Source organism: Buceros rhinoceros, unplaced genomic scaffold, assembly GCF_000710305.1.
Source record: "Buceros rhinoceros silvestris isolate BGI_N320 unplaced genomic scaffold, ASM71030v1 scaffold15795, whole genome shotgun sequence".
In the NCBI taxonomy this organism is placed as follows: Eukaryota; Metazoa; Chordata; class Aves; order Bucerotiformes; family Bucerotidae; genus Buceros; species Buceros rhinoceros.
The window spans coordinates 35,748-49,054 of record NW_010411277.1 but is presented as its reverse complement, the minus strand read 5'-3'; the positions used below and the strand labels follow the sequence as shown (position 1 = coordinate 49,054).

Genomic DNA, 13,307 nt, shown 5'->3' with positions numbered 1-13,307 from the left:
TGCCTGAAGTAAACTTGCTCTCAGTTGCTGTGTTAGCTCTCAGCATCCCAACTGCACTCTAGGAAATACCTTCTCGGTTTTTCACTCTCTAGTTCACAAGGAGTTTTCAGTTCTTTTGGAAACTAAAGGGGTCATATTAAAGGGCAAATTATGCTCACCACGTAATTGCTTAATGAGTATTAGAGTTAGCAGCGCTTTAAAAAATTGGTTGTATTGCCCAGAAAATGTCCTCAGGCACTACCTATTTTTTTTCATGAGGTATGAAGCAGGCAAAAAAATGTTTGGACCCAAACAATAATGTATGACTTCCAGACCAAGAAGTCTTTTATGATTATATGCTAAACAGTTATCGCTGTTTTTTAAAAAACCCAAAATACTAAAAAGCCTCTGTCCTTTCAGAATGCTGTATCAGCTACAAGCTACACAAGATAAACATAGATATATGGCTATAATGAAACATTCACGTTACATCTGAAAATAATTATTATTAGTAAATTATTTGTAAAATCAATCTATACAGACACAGTAAATAAAAAGGCAGCAAAAGAGTAATAAAAAGATTCATTATCTGTGAAGTTTTTACCTGGTGTTTTGTCACATCCAGCACAAACCAGCGAGGTTTCCAGCCTTTCAGCAGAGCTCCTCTTTTGTATAGCGTACCTTCAAAAGACCTGAGGTACACAAAACACAAATGGCACTTCGCTGTAGATAAGAGCCCCAAATGACCACGTGTATTCAAATGCTTCTTCTACTGCAGTAAAACAAGTCAGTTTTAAACCAATAGTTTAGTTACTGGTAACTGTGATACACTGATAAACCCCGTTTTGATAATTTGGATGCATTGAACGTGTAGCTACGGTTTGCTTGTGCACGTAAAGGGGAACACCACTGCTAGTGGACAGAGCCCCCCATCAGGACAACTAAATGAAATCAAAACCACCAAGAAGGGATAACGCAGTCACAAAGCATTCTGTGCATCTGAAAATTACGCTTTTTTCCCTAAGGCAGAGACTTGTACCAGTCTAACACAAGGTTCATAAATACTCCATGATTATTCAGTTTACCTATTCTCATCATTCTTAGATGTGAAATGATTGTACAGCGTAGTTGTTCTTCTGTCTACTCCATTGGAGGGAGAGGTGCTTGCACTCTGTTCCTCACCCAGCCCACTGTCGGGTATTTCCAACAAAGACCTCTTCTGATACGAATGCAGATTAGCTGACATCATCCCTGAGGAGCCAGAAGGATGTCTCCGGAGCTAAAAAAGATGAACATAGAAGAAAAAACCTAAGGCAATGTGTCTTGCATTGTGATGACAACATTATATTGACAATACGTGGTACAATAGATAACTTGTGATTTACTGTGAGGCCAAAAAAATCTTTATAATGGAAGTCAGCACTGCCTCAGCAAAGCAGACAGAGGAATGGCAGTTCAGTGCACTTCTTACGCAGGAGGGTTCACATGGTGTGAGAAATCAGTGTTTCAGAAAAGCCTTGTACATTCCAGTGACACCATCTTGAACAAGGTTTCCCTTGCTTTCTCAGGAGCATCTAGAACTAGTCAGACATTTAGATACAGTACAGGGGACGGGGAAGGGGACGGGGAAGGGGAAGTCTCCAAGTGCTACTTTACAGATTCAAATCTTTTTAGCAGAATCTCAATAACCTGGAACAAGAGGGATCCTGAATTTGATCTTCATCTAAATGACAGCATCCTAGAGATGAAGTTCTTTGAGGGTGACTCTTAGCTATTGCATTTATCTGAGAATTCTTAAATAACAGCTAGAGCAGGAGACTAATATCAGGTCTATTTATACCTTGAATTCATCTAGGGTATAAAGTGAACTTGAATGACTGACAGACATAAAGCATATTGCTTTCCTGAGAGCAAAGGACAACTAACAAAGTACTGCTGCCCACTAACCATTGCACGGAGGCTGGCAAATTTGAACAAGCACGTGAAGCTAAAGTGTTAGGGTTCAATCCTGGACTGGTAGTTGTTGTGCCAAGTTTATAGGAAAGCTCACAAAAAGCAGAAGCTAATATTCTTCCTAGTGCATGCAGACAGCAAAGGGTCAGTCTTTGACTTAGAAAAGACCTCTGTTGTCAGCTATACCTTTTACCACAGCCAAGACTTGGAAACACCTCCCAGCTTCGCTAGAATCTACAATTCCCAAATTCCATTCAGACATGGAAGTATCTTTACTCATCTCTGAAATTCTGTGTTGGCCTTTCGGCTACTTCCAGGAGCTCAGTTTTTTGCACTTCAAGAATCTTTTAAAGATATAAAGTCATATTTTTGTGTATTAGTAAAATGCTCATGCTGGTTTTGTCTTTATGCCTTAATCTACTCTGGAAAAGCAATCAGATAAATAGCGCAAGTATAAATACATTTTTCTGCATGCAGAAATACAGAGTCAGTATGGTTAGAACGAAATATTCAACTTTTCAAAAGCAGTATTTTACTCCGAGAAATAGAGTGATTTTGTCAGTACCCCAGATTGCTATATAGCTTTAATGGAATTATTCTCTTAGAAATTTCTACTTACATTGTCTTGTCTGGTGTCATCCTTTAGATTCATTTTGACCCTTTCCCACAAAAGCTGCCACCTTTCTGGGCTCTGATTTAATTTACTTTCCAACCTTTCGATTTCCTGAAACACATAACAAGGTTTTCTTAAGGATAAACATTTCTAACCGATCTCTTCCTGGCCATTATTTTTATACAACCATTTCCTAGTCAGTATTTTTACACAGGGAACTTCTAGGCCGTGTTGCCCACTACAGTACAAAAGCTGTTGACAAACCGGCTATAGATAGAAATGAACCAGCCTCAGGAGTCAGAGGCAACCAAGAGCAGCATCAGCCACATCATCCCTGCTGCATGCCACCGGCTGGAGGAGCCACCGCGCTTCCAGTTCTCTGCCAGTTCCCCTGAACACACTCGGTACCAATTGCCATAATAGGAACACGACAATGATAAGGTTAGGCTGTATTTTATAAAAATATTTAAGAAGAACAAATTCTGTGCTGGGACACCAACACCGTACATCGCCAACATTAACATTTACCCTGGTTTATAAAATGTGATACAAAGCTGTAAAAAAAGGAAATGAAACAGAAAGATTTATTCCGTTTGGATGCCAAATGGTAACAACATGTTCTTGTTGTGGAACTTGGGAATATGACCTATGTTGATAACCTCCAAGTTAGGGCTATTTCCTGTTAATAAGACAGTACATGCAGAGTTCAGTAAAAAGAGGCAATTTCATTAGTTTGTTTTTACTTGTGAACACTCGTCGATACATTTATCATTACTTTGATGTGTGGTTTGTATTTCTTGCCGTGCTTCCTTCCTATGTTTTTATTTTCAACAACTATATTGTTATTAAAATCTGATTCTTAATGAAATAAAATTAAAAACTCAATTTTGCAAATCCAATTAAGAATTGATGATGGAACAAAAAATTGCCACAGGACAGAGAATTCTCATGGTATATAAATGCCAACTAAAACCCAATAAACTTTATTCAAAGTAGAGATGGTAAGTCTCTGACTTTATATACTTCTACTAGATCAAATGATCAGTAGATTTTGTAATATTCTCCAACTCATATTGGTCTTTAAGAATGACAATTTCTTCAGGAAATTGTTACTGAAAAGACTTACAGACAATGACTATATTTTTAAGGTAAGAAAACATTTTGACCAGGAAATTAACTCATGAACTAAATTCTGAACTCTGAAGGGAAAATAAAAAAGCCAGTATTTGCCAGCGTAACAGGAATAAAATATTTCTATGAACTCTTCCTTGCCCAAGGTAAATTAGAGAACTCAAAAGTAAAAGCAAATATAAGAAATCTAGCCTAACAGCAAAACTCGAAACAGAAGTTTTAAATACTGAAGGTAGCTGAAAGCCACATATACGGTAAATAATACGGGACTCTCTTCCTACCAAGAAACAAAAGCACAACAGGTTTTTTTTATTATTATCTTCATAGTTAGATACAAACAGAATAGTGAACACAAGACAGACTACAGGCTTCTTTAGATTACTTGTTCCTCTGTCAAAGTGCTGGGTTTAAAACGCTGCCTGATGGGAAACATAGGTCTGAATCAATTTATCACAGTCTTTTCATGTAAAAGCCCTTCCTACGTGCTGCAAAAGCATACGAGCTCTTCAGTGTTAAAAGGTATTCGGGTCTCAGTCCGATCATTCTCGTTCTGCCCTTGTCTCGACGGCAGAGCACAAGTCTTTCTCTGCAGAATCTAGAAGTAACTGAAACTTGCTACTTAGCAACTGGGTCACATTCCTTCCTTTTTGGCTCTACAATAAGGAATGCTTCCAGAACTTACAGTGAAAAGCTTTCAACAATCTTCTATATATAACTTGAAAAGTTAGGAATAAATTCTCTTTTAATAAAACCCATGTAAAAAACTTAGATGGCAATAAATCACTAAGATTTACTCTAGCCCCTTCAGTTTCAAATTTTACTGAATACACCTGATTTTTTTCTTTCCACGTGTGGAATGGACTATGAATAGCTGCATTTCCTTGAAAGAAAAACTTCCTTAAATTTATCTTTCTGGTTCATCTCCTGTTGCCTAGACTTAAGGGAGCAGAAATCAATATGTATAAAAAGAAGTTATAACAAATGTAATTGTATGAATGCCCATTTCCTGAAATTCGTAATTACAAACAATTAGCATTACTGTGCCTTTCAAAAGATGTACCTGCTAAGAAATCTGCTTTGTAATATTTGAATGGTTCAGAGAAGAGTTAACTCTGCAGACACCCCAGAACTCTGGGGATGGATTGTTGTGTACCCAAAACATATTAGAACATTTACTGCTAAAAAATTACACCCTTTTTTGCTCTTAGAAGAGCACCAGATTCTATCAAGGAAAATTCTGAACTAAGACACTCAATAACTTCTTTGTTTCAGCTTTACATCCTGAGGAGGACTATCAAGTTTTAAATTAAAAAGTACCTTTAGAACAAACTGATTTCAGCGTATCATTATCAACTAAAGGAGAATCAACCTTTCCTAGTAATTTACCATTGCTAAAAATGTTCTCAGTTCAAACATTTTTTGGCTACCAACGCATTCTCAATGGATTTATGATTAGAGAGAGGTCTTTCTCCTACATCAGCAATAGCCCTAAATTTAACAACTTGGTTTAAAAAAAAGTTCACTTTGCTTTTTAAACTTAGAAGAATATTTTTGTAACCTTTATACAACCTCTTCAGAGTTTTCCAAATGTTCCTCTCCGTTGCTATCTTTTATTACTACAATCTAATTCACAAATAACATTTAAACTCTATAAAACCTGACCCAAATATCTTTAGAATGTAATATGGCTAAATTCCCTGTTACCTGGCAGTTTCTCACAGCTGTGGATATGAATTGTTTGGCATCTACCCCAGGAAGAAACGCAGAAGAACACTGTTGCTCTGTTCCTGACGTACCTCTGGCCTCTAGTCACCTGATAGGAAAGCTCCCTGGGTTTTTTTGCTGAAGAATCCCTGATGTGAACCCTGCTAAGGGACTACCCTTTCTTTGCATTTGTGGAGTTATAAGCTCTGAGAAGTTCTGGCTATCTTATTTTGAGTCAAGAGGAGTTTTACAAGTGATTATTTTTTTTTTAACTGGAGACTGTTCCTGTGTTTGATCAATTATGATTGGAAGGAATGGACCAAAAGAATTTTGAGGAATGTGCCAGAATAAAGCTCTCTAGAACAGACAAGTCTATCCTCAAGGACCCAAATCAATTCAGAAACTTCCTGCCTTAAGACTTTGCTAAAAATCATCTTTGATTCAGAGGAGTTCATGGACCCACAGCAGATTCCACTTTTCCAAGCACTCCATTATTAGGCTCCTGAATCCCAGCTTTAAAATACAGTCTGCAAATAGTTTTCAAAACAAAAACCTCTACATAGTGATGTGTATCACTATGGATATGGGATATGGCTTGAGACAATAGCTCCAATTAGGACTGTTAATTAATTATAATCAAACAACAAACACTTAAGAAAACACAAATGTTAAATCATTCTAAATAACTAAACCAATTTATCATGCTAAAGTGATCCTTTTTCATCTTCTAATGAAAAACTGACATAAACTAAGCAGCCTACATGAGCCCAAACAAGAAAACGCCAAAATCAAGCACCTATTTCAAGTACCAAAATATTCTAAAGAATTTAAACTTACCAGTTTGGTTGTAGTAAACATGAATTAGCTAAGAGCAACCATGGGAAGCTTTTTCAAGAAATCTGGGGCAAGATGTTCAGTTTAGGTTTGTATATCTGCCTCTCACTTGTTAAAAGCAACAAGTGTCAGATTCTGTTTTCTGATCTGTCTGGAAACCTGCGTCTTTGTCATTTTAGCACATACCTACTTTGAATTGAGTAAAAAGAGGACAAGAAAGCTAGATTCAATATTTGCTAAAATTAAAATTACAGTTCCTGCATTTCTTATAAAAGGCAACCTAAAAAATCATTATGCTACTGTTTCAGAGAGTGAAAAAATGAATCCATGACTGGCTTTCTCATAGTTATTAACTACTATCGAAGTGCACTCCCAGAATAGTGTTCGTTCAGAACAGCAGAAGCTTTGCAGGCAGTCTGATTGATTCCCAGACCAACCACAGCTCCTCAAGACCCGCCATTCAGTTTTACTGAACACCTGCTTTGACATCCATCATTATCTTTTCAGTAATAGTATAGCTATAAGGCAATACCTTAAATAAAAAGTAAATGCAAATTTCATGACCATAAGAGAACTTACTGTTCTTTGTAACACAAGTACTTACATTTAACAGGCTGCTGATGGCATCCGGTTGTATTTTTCTAATATCGTCATAACACGGCCACACTATTTTCCTCTTTGTCCGAGAGAGGGAACCATCTGTTTGGTCACTTTCCTCTGAAACACTGCACTTTGCAGTTACCATGGTCCAATCATAGGAAGGACCTGTAGACAAAATCTCTTCTACATAATAATCCCACTTTTTGAGGCTGGACATATTTACATTTGGTTTCAGTGCCTATATGAAACAAAGTTTTATTATAATGACAGAAAGGAATTATTTGAGCTGCAGAATTACAATACAAAACTCGTATTTTCTAGATTGCTCTCAATTGAACACTGTATTGCACTGGCTGAGTAGTGCTGCAGTTTGGTAATTTCCACAGCAAAGTCTTGGCTCAGATCAAAACCTAAAACTAATACTAGCTTTGGGAACACACTGCTTAATTTTATCCTTCTACTAAGCAGGTTCCTACCAAGAACCCAAATTCAGCAGCAGTAGTTGGTACTCTCACAGTCTTTGCGACTCCTGTTATAGATAAAACAGACACTCGATAGCAACCACCCTTTAATTTTTCCTCAGCAGAAAACCCAAGACTCTTTACCGTAACAGAAAGCAGACAGGCTGTATTAACGTAACGGGTGGACACGTCACTTAGAAAAACCCCAGCAATATAAAGTAGGCATCTGTAGATACTTCAGAGTAGTTTAAAACTTTGTATTCATTTTTTTTTCCTTTGAGGAACAAGTTAAGACTTTCAGTTTGTATGCACCTCACTTGAAGGTAATCAATGCCTCGGGTGAACGGGCAATTTCAAAGTCTGAAGAGTGATGCTCAGTCATAACGACTCTTTCTGCTATTGTGACTAATTCTGCTACTGTAACACCATTTCATATAAGGAAAAACAATCTCTTCCAAAAAAAAAGAAGAAAATATTGCAGGCTACTCCTGACTGCTTACTGATCAGGCTGCTGCTTACAGCACAATGGATAAGAGCAGACAGTGAACAAGCAGCCCATCAAGCTCCAGATTCATCACAGTGATGCTTCTACAGAGAAGCAGATAGATCTCTACAACAAAGACAGCTGAAGCACTTTCTAGCCACTGAATACAACCCTCTTGTTTTCTCCCTCCTCCCTCTGGTTTTAAACCATCTGTGAAACTTGATGATCATTTTTATAATCATTCATATAATTAAATGAAATCATGCAAAGATCCTCATTTATCTCAGCAGGATGTATAAACACATGTCCCAGAATTTGGCCCTGTAAACGGCATTTCCAGGCCCAGGGTGACTGAGCACTACACACTGCTCCAATCAATCAAGCCGGGTCAGCTTTGTCTGCCAAATGTTTAATTCAGATGAGAACGATTAAGATATCAGAATGTACTCAAGGAATCACTGAGAATAACAAACCACCTGGTTTGTTTTGTTTTGTTGTTTTAAATCATACCTCTATTTCAGCAGGGGCGTAGAGGTAATTGAAGAAAATAGGGCTCCTTTTGTGCATCTTTTCAATACATTCCCAAATACAAATTCCTTTTTTGGCATGTTTATCTCCTTTATCTTCAAACAATGTCCCTAGGGAAAATAAAAGCAGTAAAAAGATAGTGTTTTGATAAATCGTAACAATCACTACAGCATAGCCAAAAAGAATTTCACGGACTAAATGTTTAGTAAAACCTACTAACAAATGCCACTGCAACAAGAGACTGTATTTGAGGAAACAACTGCTGTGCTTTGCAATTCACAAATACACACCAGTAAATTTCAGAACAGGTTTATAAATACAATGCTACTGAATAGTTGCAGTTAAGCCTGTTCTGAAATTATTTGGTGTAGTTATGACTGTCCCTTCTGCCTGCAGCTATGCCGACTCACCCACCGCCAAGCCCTGCTCACTGACTCTGTCCCCACCACCCACAGGTACCAGTGCTGCAACAGTTGCATCTGTAATTACTTGCTAACTTATTTCAGGGAAAACAGATTAGCTGATGTAAGTTAGCCATAGACTCGTGCTATCTGAAATGACTTTGGAAGGACATATAGTTTATCCAAAGAATACTGGAACCAGGGGTTTATATTACATCAAACAGGATTTGAAACTACCCCTAAATACCCGCCCCTGCAAGCTGTAGAACGTGTAACAACCCAGGCTGGAAGGAACCAGAGAAAGTCATTGACTCCAACTCCTGGCTTTTTTTCTCATGAAGTAAAAATAATGGAAATTAACTTCTGTGTTGAAATAAAATCATCATTGAAATCACAGAATGGTTTGGGTTGGAAGAGACCTTAAAGATTAAAAAGTTTAAAATGGTTACATCTCATTCTATCACTGCACTCCCCACTAAAGAGTCCCTCCCCACCTTCCTTACAGTCCCCTGTAAGTACTGGAAGGCTGCTGTATGTTCTCCCTGGAGCCTTCTCTTCTCCAGGCTGAACAACCCCAACACCCTCAGCCTGTCCTCACAGGGGAGGTGCTCCTGCCCCTTCATGAAATTCACGGCCCTGAAGATGGCTGATCAAGTTTAGTCTGTTCCACAGTTACGACAGTTTTTAAGAGGAGCATTCAACTTGACCAAACGCCACGAGAACCATCTGACAAAGCAGTGACACTCCGAGCACAGACGTGTTTGGCTTAGTGAACGAGTTCCAAGAACAGCCTCCACCGTGGTTGCGTAGGGTTATTTCAGGGGTCTCTGAGGGTCGCTAGGGCCTTGGAACCAGTAGAGCTGCACACAGTAAGTGGAGTAAAAAGAAAATACAAAAGAGAAACGCTGAAGAGAATGCAAGAGAAAGACGTGAGGGAGCGCAGATGGAAAAGGTTTCCTTTCCTGCAGCCCTGAAGGATTCCCAAGGACTGTTTCTGTTAGAAATAAGGTATTTAGTGGAGGGAACTGAACCATGTGGATGAATTGTTGCATCAGTGGCATGGCTCAGGAATCACTTATTCAGAAAATTCTGTATGTTCTTCACCTCCATTTTGCTTTCTGTTCCAGAAATGGAATTAATTACATCTCCACCATGCAATTACTGGACCATCTCAAACGAGGTAAATTTTTGTAGATCAAATATTGATGAGAAAAATACCAACATCTACAAAACAAACATACAATAAACAAACATCACACATACCATGTTCTAGTCTTTCGTAGTCTGAATCCAGTAGAAATGTTTTAAAGCGATTTGATATGTGATGAAAAGCCAGAAACTTCAGATAATATTGATTGAACTCAAACTCTGTTGGGTATTGGTTATGAATCTTAAAAAAAAGGCAAAAAAGGGCATCTTGAGGTATAATAAAAATATATATGTAAGAATTAACGTGAACTATGATAGCAAAATTATTCCCCTGTGAATGCTAACAACAAAACCATCCATAGGCAACTGTCTTGTTTGTACACACAAATCCTTCTACATTTTGTCTAAAAATATTTTAAAGTTAATTAAATTAATGTATTATCTATGTTGCAAAAGTGTTTCAGTGCAGATAGGGAGTACTGGACAATAAGCAGTATTATACTCTGTTCAAAACACATGATTCTTGATGATTAACTGAAAATTCTCAATTACACTGGAAATAAACACAGTTCACAATCAAAAAAGAAACTCCCTATTGAATTCCACGTTTGAAATGTCCCGCTGTGCTTCGTCCAGCTTCACAAACTTGTGAAATACCGTAGAAGTTCTGCAATCTTCCCGTGTCTTGTCTTGTGCGTCCCCACCACTCTCACTTTCCCATTCCATCTATTCTCACTAATCTCTACTTATCAGTTCCTCAAGAGAGTAATTTTTCTTTTTTTCAGTACTTATGAAAACTAGTATTAGACTATTTGAAGCTCCTTATGTTTGGATTTTCATACGTGTCAGTTGAAACAAAAACCCAACCAGCTAAATAAAGAAAAAAAGGTGTGTTTAACAAGGAAAGGTTATCGACGGAACGTCCAACGGTGGCAGGAAGGTTCCTTGAAAAGACCTACGACCACACCACGGCATTTCAGGCAGAGAACCTGTCGTTCCCGTATCTCAGTACCCGCTCGTGGCTCGGCACCCGAACGGCTCAGATGCGTTGAGATAGCTCAGTTCCATACAGCCCCACTTCATCTCCACTTTTTCCCTGATACAAATAACTACGTTCCCGCACTCTTTTTGTGAGAACAGAACTAATCAAATTTTCTTTTTCTATAAAAAATTTGAGACTTCAACTTGACAGACCAAGTAACTTTTTAGTTCTCTTTGTAAAACAGCATTTTTTTCCCTGGCATATATTAGACTAAAACACAATCCAAGTACACTAACTGTTCAAAAATGACTTGAGCTGAAATCAAAAAGGCTCTGCATATGCGTGTGCATTTAAACACATATACAAGTACTTTATACACATTTTCTCCTTGAGTTAGGAGAAGTATTCTTTAATACACTGGAAGAAGGAAAGGCTACATTCTGCTACTTGATGTGACTTACACAGGGTCTTAATTTCTATTTATGGTTCAATATTTATTTTAATACATTTGAAAAGTGACAAGAATAAGCTGGTACTAAAATCCTGTCACGGGTCTCGGTGTTGTGACTGATCCCATTTCTGAGACTTCTGGAACTACAAATAACTAGAAGTTATAATAACACCATTTACTTGTTAAGTGAAAACAACTATCATATAAAACAATGTAGTTCTTGTTACTGTCTGTAGTTTAATGGCTGTGGCTGATTTCAGCGCACTCGGAGATGGGAAGGACGCCGCAGCGAGCTGAAGTGACCACTGTTACTGATGGTTTGTTCAGACGCACGGCAGTCTGCAAAACCTAAAACAAGGCTCAGCTGTCAGGGAAAAAGACTCCTGGAAAAAGTACAGCTCCAACATCACAAGTGATAAATTTGAAATTTTATGATATTAGTTTAAGCAACCAAAAAGAAACGTAAATGAGATATTTTTATTACTGCAGGCAATGTAACCACCTAGGCTGAGGTTAAATATGGCTGGGTCCTCTCTGATAACTTTTTGGTGCCAGCTCAGTTAATCCATTGAGTCTAAAGGATATACTAAAAATTTAGTATTTAGAAGCAATGTTTTATACCTAACAATTTCAACTTATACCACCTAGAAAGAGAAGTCTACAGGGAGAGGGTATCTTTGAAAATTACAACTGCATAATCTTATTAAGCAAATGTTTAATCTCCATAATATATGACCATTTAAAACCTGAGTAAACCCACAGGTGTTTCTAATATCATGATTAGCAAAACTCAGGATTTTAGAACTTTTTCAAATCACCACGTTCCAAACTAACTTAAATATCTCCTAAATGCATTTAATAATCTTACATTTCTATCAGTCTTCCTTAGTTTTCCAACACATTTTGGTTTTGTGATCCCATTATAGATCAATATTTACTTAGTTTAAGTAAGAAATACAGTACTCCAGAACGTCCTGTGCTAGTAATCACTAAGAGGCTGCTCCTGCAAACACTGGAATAACCGAATACATCTTCCATGGGAGTACCACGCTCACCTCCCTCTTACATAGGATGCTGTAATGGAGCTCCTTATTGAGCATAAAAGAGGTCAGTTCCAGGAAATCATTCCATTTTAATTATATTTAATAAATTCCCAAACAGATACAAAAGAAAAATAAAAGTTTCCTGCACTGACATCACTTTCATAAACTTAGTCTTAGAAGCAGAGAGAGTATCTGCCAGATGCTGCTATTGTGAAAGAATGATTTTGCATTAATAATTCAGCTGACACCTGGAGATACTGGCATAAACAATGACTTTTTACAAGATGATGCAGTTCTAATTTAGGAATCTGCTTCATTTGTTTTCTCTCTTTCTTTAGTTTAACCCATGACATTTAACACACACACTGGCTCTATGGTGACTTTCTTACTGCACCTACTATGCTGAGACCGTAATGGTTAAAAAGTACTTTGAAAGGTCCAAATGTTTATTTCCAGTCATTGGGCAATTTTTTAAAACTTGTCATAACATGTTACACTTCAGGGTCAAGTTGCAGTCTAATTGGATTCCACAGTTGTCTAACAAGTTGCACAGAAACCAATGAAACTTAAGAGAAATGTTCAAGAACAAATGTTAAGTGAATTTATTTTTCATAATCAATTCCTATGAAATTTCAACTCTTAATTTGACTTGAAAAGAAATCTGCCTGGAGTTTACAATCATACTGTCACAATTTGGTAAGTTAATACTATTCCATCATGAGTTCTAACTTATCTAACCCTAACTTATCTTCATAAGTTTATTTCTAGAAAACTTACGAAGAGTTGCATTCTAAATAGGATTGTAAGTCATTTGGCTTAAAGATGTTTTTCTATTAACAGACAAACCTGTATGATCTATATTACACTGATCACGCAATAAAACTGTGCTCCCATGCCCCTTCTTAGCTGAAGACAACACTGGCTGGAAAGATCATACCCTGTCTTTCCTCATGAGAAGTTACTGCCTCCTTCAGATTGACCTTCTGAACTTGTT

At 37.5% G+C, this 13,307-nt stretch overlaps 1 protein-coding gene across 1 annotated transcript in view; it reads right to left on the bottom strand.

Annotated features, from left to right (window-relative positions):
* SBF2 (SET binding factor 2) overlaps positions 1-13,307 on the bottom strand; it is a gene marked incomplete at its 5' end in the record, with an annotated part of 49,752 nt that overhangs the window by 2,964 nt on the left and 33,481 nt on the right. The window contains 6 exons of the mRNA XM_010135959.1: positions 584-671; positions 1,065-1,258; positions 2,552-2,656; positions 6,819-7,052; positions 8,270-8,397; positions 9,952-10,078. Coding sequence (XP_010134261.1) covers positions 584-671; positions 1,065-1,258; positions 2,552-2,656; positions 6,819-7,052; positions 8,270-8,397; positions 9,952-10,078 — 876 coding nt within the window. The remainder of the gene's footprint in view (positions 1-583; positions 672-1,064; positions 1,259-2,551; positions 2,657-6,818; positions 7,053-8,269; positions 8,398-9,951; positions 10,079-13,307) is intronic.